This window comes from Gordionus sp. m RMFG-2023, chromosome 1 (assembly GCF_954871325.1).
Source record: "Gordionus sp. m RMFG-2023 chromosome 1, tfGorSpeb1-WG-v2, whole genome shotgun sequence".
Taxonomy (NCBI): domain Eukaryota; kingdom Metazoa; phylum Nematomorpha; class Gordioida; order Chordodea; family Parachordodidae; genus Gordionus; species Gordionus sp. m RMFG-2023.
The window spans coordinates 64,400,716-64,413,668 of NC_088775.1; the positions used below are offsets into that span (position 1 = coordinate 64,400,716).

General features: G+C 29.9%; 1 protein-coding gene across 1 annotated transcript in view; it reads right to left on the reverse strand.

The window, feature by feature from the left end:
- The window catches only part of LOC135922610 (NADH dehydrogenase [ubiquinone] flavoprotein 1, mitochondrial-like), a 52,069-nt gene that overhangs the window by 1,701 nt on the left and 37,415 nt on the right, over window positions 1-12,953 (reverse strand). The window contains exon 8 of the mRNA XM_065457015.1: window positions 786-950. Within this exon, the coding sequence (XP_065313087.1) occupies window positions 786-950 (165 nt within the window). The remainder of the gene's footprint in view (window positions 1-785; window positions 951-12,953) is intronic.

The window sequence follows — 12,953 nt, forward strand, 5'->3', positions numbered from 1 at the left end:
TTTAAAAATATTAGGCTTGGCCCGAACCCGATTACTTTAAATAAAACGGGCCGGGCCTAACTTTGCTGATCTCTAATAGGAATAATTACCTTTGCCTATTTTATTTGTGAAATATTTTGTTATGAACAATTGATTTACCTATTAGTTAAATTCACTGTAAAATACAAATGTTTACTAAGATATCTTTTCTAAAAAATGATATAGGATGTGCATATGTCATAGGATATACTGAAATCTTTAGTATTTAAATTATATAGAATTTTTAAGAACGATTTTGGCGGAATAATTATTACAACGTGCTAGTGCCTATGCCAACTCTAGTTCGGGTTATTGGAAAATAAATTTAAATTGTAGATAAAGAAAATAATAAAATAAAATCTTTAAAAATGAGGGCTAAAATGATGCAAATGTTTTCCAGTATACCCTCCAAAAGTATACACATCAGGGGCTTCGATATAAAATCAATTGTGAATCCTGATTAGGTGTCATGAAGCAATTGCATGCTGAGGTAAAAAATTATGTATATGAAAGTTTTCAATCAAAATTCATAATTCTCTAATTAAATTATTAGTTATTTGATAAAAAGGAGATGTAAATAAAAAATCACAATATTTACCCCCTGGTTTTAAATAAATTTTTTGCCGGATTTAAAAATAAATTTTAATTTGATTTATTTATTTCTCAATAGATTTTTATATTAATCTAATTTTGTTATTAAAATAAGCATAATTATTGTGTAATCCTCCATGAATGATAAAAGTGATTTAAATGGTGAAGAAAAATACCTGAACTGGCCAAGCGGCTCCATCAGCCAAAGCACATATAGTATGGCCTTCCATTTGTTTGCTCAATTCCCAAAGCATGTTAATTTCGGAAGGTTTCGCATTACCCTGAACAAACCTGTACATTATTTTCATCATCCAGCCACAGCCTTCTCTACAAGGAGTGCACTAAAAATGTTCAAAAAATAACATTTTCAATAATATGTTATAAAATATCTTCAGCTAGGTTTTCTAAACACCTCATTTATCAAAATACAATATATATTACCAATAGGGATGTAGTGTTGTTAAATGATATAACCCAGAACGGTTTAGTCAAAACCTCGAGGTTCAAGCCATTTTCTTTGAGGTTAATTTGACTTTTGAAGCCAATTTTTAGAGCTTAACCTCTACTTATTTGTCTATGTCACTATATTAATATATTTCTATAAGTATAATAGTTTCAAAAATTTTATTTCCTAAACACCTATTTTGTACAATTAAGGTACACTTATAAAATATAATATATGTTTATTGGATAAAAAGATCTTTTAAAATATAAAACTAAATAAAAGACACATGTAAATCAAACTATGATTTGTAGATATACTAATTAAATTCAAAATGATAAATATTTCCAAATCAGACTCAACCCTATAGATAAAAAGGACATGTTTTCAAAAATATTTAATAAAAATTAGAATTATGATTTTACTTAGGAACGGGAAGAAGGTTAAATTGAGAAACAGAAATCCTCTTAAAATAATTACTAAAATTAAACTCTTCTTTTTATTTAATTTCCACAGGAAATGGTTTTAATAAAAATAGAACAAATTTATCAAGTATACTGTTCAAAAAATTTAAAATTTCGTTATTTTGATACTTTTAGCTGTATTTTGAAAATTATTTCCAAGAGTAATTGAAAATATGATCAGTATATGAATTAGTGATCACACCGGGCCTAATTCCCAGGTCCGGCCCGAATTTTTTTTTAAAAAATTTGTCCGGCCCGATTTGTACGAACATTTTTTATTTGTCTCGAAAAACCCGATCCGAAATAAAAATTATTTGTACCCCCGGAATACCCGAATATTTAAATATAGAAAAATGTAATTTTTTTTATTGTAAAATAAAATATTCTGCAAATAAAAAATTTTCGCGTTTTGTTTCTTGCAAGAATTTTAAAATATAACATTTGACAAAATTAAATATCATATTTTTGTTTTAAAAGTCCAATACTAATATAAAATTATAATGTTTATAATTTGACTAATATAAAATATTATTGTTCTTACTTGATACCTTTTTTCTTATTCTTTAACTTTTTCTTTTTTGTTTTCAAAATATGGCTTTCTTTTATTTTATTTTCTTACCAATCTCAAATAATTTTTTAACACAAGATAAAAAAATGAATTAATTTATTTATTTTTCTTTTTTTTCGATTGTATATATTTCTACAAAACAAATAATATAATAATAAATAAACAAAAACAATTATCAATTTTTTTTCTTCTAATATTATTTTTTTTTTCCTTTTCCTCGACAATATAATAATAAATAATATCTAAACAAAATAATTATCGATTTTTTTTACTATTATTATTTTTTTTTATAACTATTACATCTATTATAATTTTCTACAATTAAATATTCGACCCGGCTATAACACGACCTTCATCACGCTAGCATTCCTCCGCTCCCTCCGGATCGGTCCCCAATAGGGACTCCAATTCACCATTGCTCACCTGGCACTCCAACCAATCTAAAAACTCCGGGGTCAAATATTCTCCCAATCTTCTCGTTTCTTCCTGATCGGCCTCCGCCTCCTCCGCTGCACTCTCCTCTCCTCCTCCCGGCTCGTTGCTTTCACCTCGCTCTTCATAGTCTTGATTGATCTCCTTCTCACTCCAGCCCCCCCCCCCCCCCACACACATTGTCATCGTCTTTCCGCCACTCGATCTCGCTCACGCGCACAGTTGTCTCCCCCATCGTTTTATCATCCCAAATGGCTTGCTCCCACGTCCGTCCCAAGCCAGCCAAATGAGGACACTGGTTAGCGAGGTTCCCCCTCCTGCGACAGCAGAAATATCTTCGTCTTTCTATTCGTACCGGCGCTCTCTGCCCAAATACCACCATTCTCGCCCAACAATCCCCATAGATACTGCATGCACTATTCATTAATATTGGTAAGTGTATATATATATTACATTCCTGTCCCGGTTTCCCTATTTCCCCTGTCCTGTAACACAGTCCATATTTTATTTCTAAACTAGCTTACTTATGTAATAAATCACTTAATGCATATGACCCCCATACCCTACTTTATTCGACAGGAATTTCTCTAAATTATTTCTAAACTAGCTTACTTATGTAATAAATCACTTGTAAAATCATTTAATACATTGTCCCCATACCCTTAATTATTTTACGAAAAATTCCATTGAATTCCATTTAAATATTCCAATAAAAACTCCCTTTAATTTTCAAAGAAATTTCAAGACATTTAATTATTTCAACACAAATTTCCATTAATTTCATTTCATTATTTTAATAAAAACTCCCTTTAATTTCCAATGAAAAATATATAACGCAAGACATTTAATTCTTTCAACAAAAATTTCCATTTCATTTTATTATTTTAATAAACACTCCCTTTAATTTCCAAAGAACAATATATAACGCAAGACACTTAATTATTTCTCTTTTACCTTGTTCCTTTTTTTACGAATACGACTTGCTTGAAGATTTTTTTTAAGTATGGGAGTCATATGTATTAAGTGATTTATTACATAAGTAAGCTAGTTTAGAAATAAAATATGGACTGTGTTACAGGACAGGGGAAATATGGAAACCGGGACAGGAATGTAGTATATATATATATACACTTACCAATATTAATGAATAGGGCATGCAGTATCTATGGGTGTTTGGGGATTTTGAAGTGTATGTCACGGTGAGACCCAACAGGAGACCGGATTGTTGGGCGAGAATGGAGGTATTTGGGCAGGGAGCGCCGGTACGAATAGAAAAACGAAGATGTAACTGCTGTCGCAGGAGAGGGCACCTCGCTAACCAGTGTCCTCATTTGGTTGGCTTGGGACGGACGTGGGAGCAAGCCATTTGGGATAATGAAATAGCGGGGGACAACGTGGGAGACAGCTGTGCGCGTGAGCGAGATCGAGTGGCGGAAAGACGATGGCAACGTGGGGGGGGGGAGGGGGAGTGAAGGGGAGATCAATCAAGGCGATGAAGAAGTCTATGAAGAGCGAGGTCCTAGAAGCAATGAGCCGGGAGGAGGAGAGGAGAGTGCAGCGGAGGAGGCGGAGGCCGATCAGGAAGAAACGAGAAGATTAGGGGAATATTTGACCCCGGAGTTTTTAGATTGATTGGAGTGCCAGGGGGACCGATCCGGAGGGAGCGGAGGAATGCTAGCGTGATGGAGGGCGTGTTATAGCCGGGTCGAATATTTAATTGTAGAAAATTATAGTAGATGTAATAGTTATTGAAAAAAATAATAACAGTAAAAAAAAATCGGTGGGTCTATTTATCGCTCGGCTGAAAATATCGCTCGGCTAGTAAATGTCGCTCGACAAACCACATGATAAATTATTTATTACTAAATATCGCTTGACTGGGAAATATCGCTCGGCTAACCACATAATAAATCATTTATTACTAAATATCGCTCGGCTAGTAAATATCGCTCGATTGGGAAATGTGGCTCGGTTAACCACATAATAAATCATTTATTATTTAAATTACGCTCGGCTAATTACATAATAAATTTTTTATTACTAAATATCGCTCGGCTTATATTTATGTATTAAATTTCCAAACATTTTCCAGTGGGTTTTCACTTTCCTAATATTAATTGAAATTAGTTTATAAATAAGATAAAGGTTTGGACAGGTGTAAAAAATTATCTATTAGATATTTTAGCTTCAATACTTTTATAAAATTAAAATTGCTCATAACATTTTTTATTTATTAAAGTAAAAGAAATAATATTCCATCCGCTAGATGGCGTCTTTAAATTTTTTAATATAAAATTTAAAAAAAATATTTTTAAATGTGTTTAATAAATTTCGCCATATTCTATCATGATGACTAAAATATTTATGATTTTTTTTATAGCATTATCTATATTTTGGTAAAAAATTAGTAGTCTTTTTTAAATTTTGCAATTTTTATTAATCAGATAAATTAATAACGATGGTAATTCATTCATTCATATATAAATCATAATTATTTTTACCAAATTGATATATAATGTTATTATAATATAATTATTGCGTTCATAAAATATAATTTGTTCGGCAGAGAAGATTTAAATATACATTTAGGATAATAAAATTATATATATTGATGAAATAGATTATGAGCAGGGGAAAATTGGGGAAAAATAAGGAATTAAAATTTATAAAAAATATTTTATCGAGTCCTTTCTGCTTTAATTCTACGTCGCTGATGTGGTTTTCTTGAGCCTTTTGGTTTTAAAACAGATAAAGTTTTATCTAATGAATGTAATTTATCTTTGCTTTGACTATTAAGTAAATTATTTAATGTATCATGACAATCTATCGATTCGGGTATTAAATAATTGCGATATTCATTATTTAAAAAATATTCTCCTTTTCCTGAGAAGGATCTTTTAAATTCTTTTTCTTGTAACATTGTGATATCCTTAATTTTTTCGATTAATTCTTTTAAAGGACGTTGTTTCCAGTTTATATATAATTTTAAAACATGGTTCATAGATTCGCAGTTGTTATTTGTCCATAAACAATTTATTATTTTATTTTTTAGGGGAATGTAAACATGTTCATAAATTACTTTTTGAAATTTATTTTTTATATATAGCAAAAAAATATTTAAATTTTCATTATTACAATAATTGTATAAATCGTTTAATTTTTCATTATATATTTGGTCATTCCGAGAAAATAAAATCCCATTAAAAGAAAAAATATCCTGTATAATTTTTTTAGACATAACAGCATTTACACCTTGTTTTTCCGACAAATATTTTCTTATAGTCTTTTAAATGACGTGTGCATATTAAATGAGTATTAAATTTAAATATTTCCTGAATAGGTTTTACTATAGCCTTTTCTTGGTCACTACCAAATATGATATTTTTAATATTTATTTTATTTTTTAAAAATACAGAATGCAAATGAGAGAAAAAAGTATGATAAGTGGTCATATCAGAATCTCCATGCAAATATATTGGTCCTAAAAATATAGGGGATTCATCTGTTTTATATCTCTTAACTGCTATATGTTTAAATACTATAGCAGTTAGGTATATCACCCAAATTAAATGTTTTATCAACGCCTAATATACAGAAGTCAGATTGGTTTGACAAAAACTTAATAGTTTTAATAATAAAATGAGTATAACAAATTATCGATGGTGTTTTCTCTTTGATGTTAATTATTGATTGGATAAATGGCGAAATATGTAGATCATTAGTAATTTGTAAAATATTAATCGCAAAATTTAGAGGTACTTTTGTATCTTTTTTAAGTTTATAATTTAAGTTATAAATTTGTTTTAAATTTTTTGGTTTAATTGGGTCTTTTTGAAATATATAATTATTATAAATATTGCGACATGTTTGATTGTCCTTTATTTGATTTCTAATGTTTGATAATAACTGATTTGAAGTCCGTACATAAGGATTTACAATCTTTTTGGAATTCCCATGGCAAGCGGGACCTGGCCATTGTCCTATATATTCAACTAAATATATATCTTTGAAATCGTAATTAGGCTTTTCAATAAAATTAATTTTTAAAATTCGGCGTTTATACTTTTTACTTCTCTTTAAAATACTATAGTATTTATAAAGAACAATTATATTTTTGGTTAAAGGTTGAGGTTCTATTTTTTTAAAAATTCTAGAACCACCTAGATGAGTGTCCTGCCTAAATAGGCCATCTTTAAAAATATACGGACCTTGAACAATATCATTATATATATTATAATATAATTTTCTTGAGCTTGATTTTGAGCCTGTCCATGGCCCACAATCATCTATATATAAATTTTTATTCTTATAATTTGTAAAATTATTATTAGAAATTAAAAAATACATATTATATTTTATACCTAAAGGTATTTCGTGCAATATATTATTGGGAGAAAGCAAAATTTTTATGGATTTTACAATGTTTAAAAAAAACCCATAGTTTGGATGACCTCCTTCGGCTATAATATTGTTTAAAAAAAAGGTAAAGATTTTAATCGGATATCTTCGCTACATGGTTTTTTTAGAATATTTTCTATCGAAAATGATAAATCTTTTATGATATTGTTGGACAGTTGGGGTTTTTTTGTTAATGTATTAATATAATTATTTGGTATGAGAGATACAAAGTGATTGATTCTAATATTAAATATATCATTTGGACATATGGTAGATGTCCACATGATTAAAATATGAGGCTTTAAACTCTGGCTTACACCCCTGCCATAAAGGATATCGGTAAAAGCCTTTAATGAATTTGATGGGCATTGGTTTGCCAAGAGCAGCACTTAATGCGCATATATGAATTTGCTCAGCCCAAACATTTATATTTAGAGCCGAATCGAGTATCTCATAATACTCAATCACCCATATATTTGGATTAATTTTATAGTTTTGGAAAAAATCAGGATGGTTTTTATCATAATATTGAGGATTTATAATTATTTCTATTGCCGTTATCAGTCTTAAAAAAATATGATGTGTTTGTGGTTTATATAACGACATTGAAACCGCCCGGTAAAAGCAATCACCATAAGATTCAATTTCCTGCGAAATATAATTTTCTAAGATTGGAGATTGCGCCATTTGTATAACTTTTTCACTTATAGAATCTTTTGATATTTTCTTTAACATTATTGGTTGTGGCTCTCTTAATTTATTTTTTTCTATTAAGGCCATAGCTGGATCTCTTTTGCAAAAATAGAAAAAATTAATTTTTTTTCAAGTGATGAATCTTGAGTAAATAAAAAGAACGAAGATAACCCTAAATCAAATAAGATTTTTATAAAATGTAACCATATCAAGGTTTTATTAAAATTGACTAAATAAAATTTCTTGATATCAAATAAAATTGCCAAAATCTTTGATTTCCAATTTGGATGTATGAAAATGTGAGTGCTGTCTGAACCCTTGTGGGAATATTCAGAGTCGGCACACAACATTGGGTAAAATTAATATTTATATTAATATTTTTTAAAACAATTCAAAAACTACCCTACCAGTCTAATTTCCTAATAAAAACAGCGATTTGTCAAATTTTATTAAATTATGGCCCTAAAATGATATTATATAGTTCCATATTGTTTTTTTAAATGATGGTCACCAGAACTCCAAATGATAAATATTTTTACGGTGAATTCTTAAACTAAATATAAGATTAATTTTAATAAAAAATTTGTATCTGTTATTTTAACTAAATTAAGTTTTTTCTGGGCACCGAACCTGAATCCCAACCTGGTTCAGATATTTTTTGCAAATAAACTCGAACCCTTTTTTAATAGGGTCACAGTATGTAACAACCTATGTATCTTTATTTGAATAAAAAGTAAAAACCATAATAAAATAATTGACTATATTTTGTGAATCATTTCATAGGTAAAAAAAATATGAAGAGTAAATGAATATTAACCTTAATATAGCATCCTCCATTGTGAATATGAATTCGAAAAAAAATTGATGATATGTAATAAATAAATGATTATATTTTGAAGTGAATTGTGATAGTGAATATGAATTCGAAAAAAAAATTTATGATGTGTAATAAATGATTATTTTGAAGTGAATTGTGATTGATATTATGTTATTTTAATTTTTAACTATTAATACTTTTTGAATCCTTTTGCCGCCTGGCTGGCATCTTAAAATTTGAGTTTTATTTTTTTTAATATTAATAACTTCCGTTTTTTACATATTTTTTTTTCTCATAATAGCATAACTTTCAATTGTATTTCCCTCCCTTTCCTTTTTTTCCCCAAAAGAAATTAAATAATAAAAATATTATTTGTTTCCATCTTTTTTTTCAAAAGTTGAAATCATAATTTTCATCTATTTCTATAAAAATCTATCATGTTTTCTTTCCAAGATGTCACAAATCTATACTTTTTATGTTATCTACTAAATTATAAAGTATCAAAGCTACCAACCGATTTATCAATTCCCATATTTTGAGATTGCCCTATATCGCTTAGAATTAAAACAGAAATAATGCTAAAAAAAATCCTCAAACGTCGAGAATAAATACTCAACTTTCAGAAAATACTGAATATAATTTTTTAGAAATATTTCCGTTATTTTAGCGGCAGAATTATTTTTGAAAATTTAAACAAAAATTATTTGGGAATTTTTTTCCGGTTTTTTTCAAGGATTTATTTTCCCCTATATTTAATTTAAAACTTAAAAAATGGGTGTATTTGCATCTAGATCCATTTAAAAAGTGTATTTTAACAACTCTGGGGATCATATATATAAAATAATAGTTTGTATAATTCTTTATAAATTTGATATATAAAATATTTTTAAATATAGAATCGGCTCAAACGGCTTATTGAGCCGCACTAGTCTGAGCCGTTTTTTACGACTACGGCTCGAGTTCAGGGTCAATAAAACTCGACTATTTAACTATACTACCCTGAACCGGATTCAGAGATTTTTCACTGAACTCTCACCCGAACCCATTTTTTTAGAAGGGGGGTTTACAACTCTGATATATATTGATGAAATATATTCGATATTCTAGAAATATTGGATAATTATGATTATCTATATAATTTCTTAATACAATAAGGCAAAATTTATTAAACGCATTCAAAAATATTATTTATATATTTTATAATAAAAAAATTAAAAATATTTAATAGAATATGGCGAAATTTATTAAACACATTCAAAAATAATTTTTTATATTTTATAATAAAAAAATTAAAAATATTTAATAGAATATGGCGAAATTTATTAAACACATTCAAAAATATTATTTTTAAATTTTATAATAAAAAATTTAAAGACGCCATCTAGCGGATGGAATATTATTTCTTTTACTTTAATAAATAAAAAATGTTATGAGCAATTTTAATTTTATAAAAGTATTGAAGCTAAAATATCTAATAGATAATTTTTTACACCTGTCCAAACCTTTATCTTATTTATAAACTAATTTCAATTAATATTAGGAAAGTGAAAACCCACTGGAAAATGTTTGGAAATTTAATACATAAATATAAGCCGAGCGATATTTAGTAATAAAAAATTTATTATGTAATTAGCCGAGCGTAATTTAAATAATAAATGATTTATTATGTGGTTAGCCGAGCGATATTTCCCAGTCGAGCGATATTTAGTAATAAATAATTTATCATGTGGTTTGTCGAGCGACATTTACTAGCCGAGCGATATTTAGTAATAAATGATTTATTATGTGGTTAGCCGAGCGATATTTTCTAGCCGAGCGATATTTTCAGCCGAGCGATAAATAGACCCACCCAAAAAAAATCGATAATTGTTTTGTTTGGATATTATTTATTATTTTATTATCGAGGAAAAGAAAGAGTAAAAATAATATTAGAAGAAAAAAAATAGATAATTGTTTTTGTTTATTTATTATTATGTTATTTGTTTTGTAGAAATATATACAATCGAAAAAAAAAGAAAAATAAATTAATTTATTCAATTTTTTGTATTGTGTTAAAAAATTATTTGAGATTGGTAAGAAAAGAAAATAAAAGAAAGCCATTTGATCTTGAAAACAAAAATTGAGGGAGATAATGGAGAGGAGGATATGATGGGTAAGGTTACTTGGTTACCGGTTCAGGAATTAATTAAAGGGTGGACGGATAGCGATATAAATAGTAATATATATGGCTCTGATAAACAAAGTTTTGGAAATAATCAATTGTTGCTCCCGTATAGAGAGCCCAGAGAAAATTATCGGGGAAGGAGAGTAGAAATAAGACAGAATTTTGAAGCTCGGGGAAGAGGAATAATGAGTAGTTATAATTGCGGTAAACCAGGTCATGTGCTCAGAGATTGCCGGAAGGCGAAGCGTTTCGGTTATGGAAAATTAGGACATATAGCCCCTTATTGTCCGGGTAAACAAGAGAGATTAAGATGTGCTGGTTGTGGTAGGTTTGGGCATAATAAGGAGGAATGTAATGCGAACAATTACAATAACAAAAGTGGTTTCCCACAGAGAGTGAGTCCAAATGCTTTAAATGTCTGAGGACTATTGAGCGGGAGAGAGGGGAAGAGGGGCGGGCAATTAATATCGGAGTTAGAGGAGAAAAATATGGAATGTTTTAGATGCCGAAAGGGTGAGCATGTGGCGAGGGATTGTGAGAATTTGTGACTATATGATAGTAAAAAAATTGCAGTACAGGTCGGGGCGAGATGATTAGGAGGGACGGAGGAGGGATTTAATCAGCGAAATGGCAAATAAAGAGGGATGCGTAAATATGTTACAAGAGGGGATAGTCCATGATCCTTGTCCTAGAGTAATGATAAATTTGGGGGGAAGAATGGTTCCCATGTTATTTGATACAGGAGCTGCCATTTCGGTAATTAGTTATAATGGATATCAAAGTATTTGGCTTGGGGAAAGGATAGAGAATGAGGGGTTGAGAATAAAGCAGTTTGTTGGAACTGGCAGCCATGGGTAGGGTAGAGATAGTGGCGACATCGGAGGAAAGGGTGGAAATATTAGATTTATGGATTATTAACGGAATATAAAAGCGGTGATGGGTTGGGATTGGATCACTAGAATTGGTCCATAGTATAGTTTTTGTGGAGTATTTTCATTGTGGGGAATATTTGTACCAATAACGAGTGAGAAATATGCCGTTATGTCCTTTAGAGAAAATGTGTTGCCTGAAATTGAGACCATGTTTAATGAGGGAACCAGCGAAAATCTTCCTAGGAGCGAGACAAGGAGCGAAATAAGAAAAAATAATTCCAGAGGCGTAACAAGGAGCAAAATAAGTGAAAATAATTCGTGGAGCAAAATAAAGGGAGGTAATGATAGAACAGAAATAAAAGAGAATAACTCCAAAGGCGAAATAGGGAAGAAGAATCCTTAAGGTAAAATAGGGAAAAGAAATTCCGAGGGAGAAGCAGTAAATAATGATTCAAGAGAATAAGTAGGTAGAAATTACCCGGGGCACGTTGGGGCCGCTGAGAGGGGTCGTGATATTACGAGGAGAGAGGAAAGGTGAAGGAAAGGAAGGAGGAATCACAGCAAGAAAACCGAGAAGTGATGAATACCACCACGCAAGAAAATCGAGAAATGAGGAATACAAAGACGAAAGGAAATCGGGAGGTAATGGAGGAAGGAACAATGCCCAGGGAAGAAGAATTGATAACTAAGGAAGATGAGGGGAGAAAATTGGCTATGAACCGAGTTCAAGGAGGAGTACGAAGATTAGTACAAAGTTATCAGGAAATTTCCAACGAAGACTTGGGATGCCTCAGAGATTATGAAGTAGACATTAAATTAAAGGATGGTCGTGTTCCGAAGTTTTGTGCGTTACGGAGGATACCGTTTGAATGGAAAAAGGAAGTGGAATTGGAGTTGGATCAATGAGTACGGAAAGTATTGTATGTCCAGTGAAATACAGTGAATGGGCGATTGTTAGTGCCTGTGAAGAAAGCAAATGGGAAACTTCGGTTATGCGAGGATTTTCGAGTTACAGTAAATCCGTGGGTAGTGGAGGTTAAATATTTCTTGCCAAGAATTAAGGAAATACTGGCTAGTCTAAAAAGAAGTGTTTATCTTTCAAAAGTGGATTTCTCTAATGCATATCTGCAACTACGGGTAAGGCCGGACTTTTAAAACATTAATCAATTTCAAAATAAAAATCATGGTTATCTGTAATGTCAACAAGTAAGATATTATATGTAGCGTAAATAAGCCAATGATGCACACTTAATAGGTTAATGAATGACAAAATTTTTTTAACAGATTTACGTTTAAAAATATTTGGGCAGCATTACCTACAAATTTTGATAAATATCGTCTAACAGCCTTATATTTGCAAAAATTTGGACAGCACTTTCGTCTATTAGGCTTAATTCTAAAATTTGTATATTTTGAAAAATTTGAGCAGCACTTCCGTGTATTAGGCTTATTTAGTAAAAATTTGCGCGAATTTCTAATAGATTTATTTTCGAA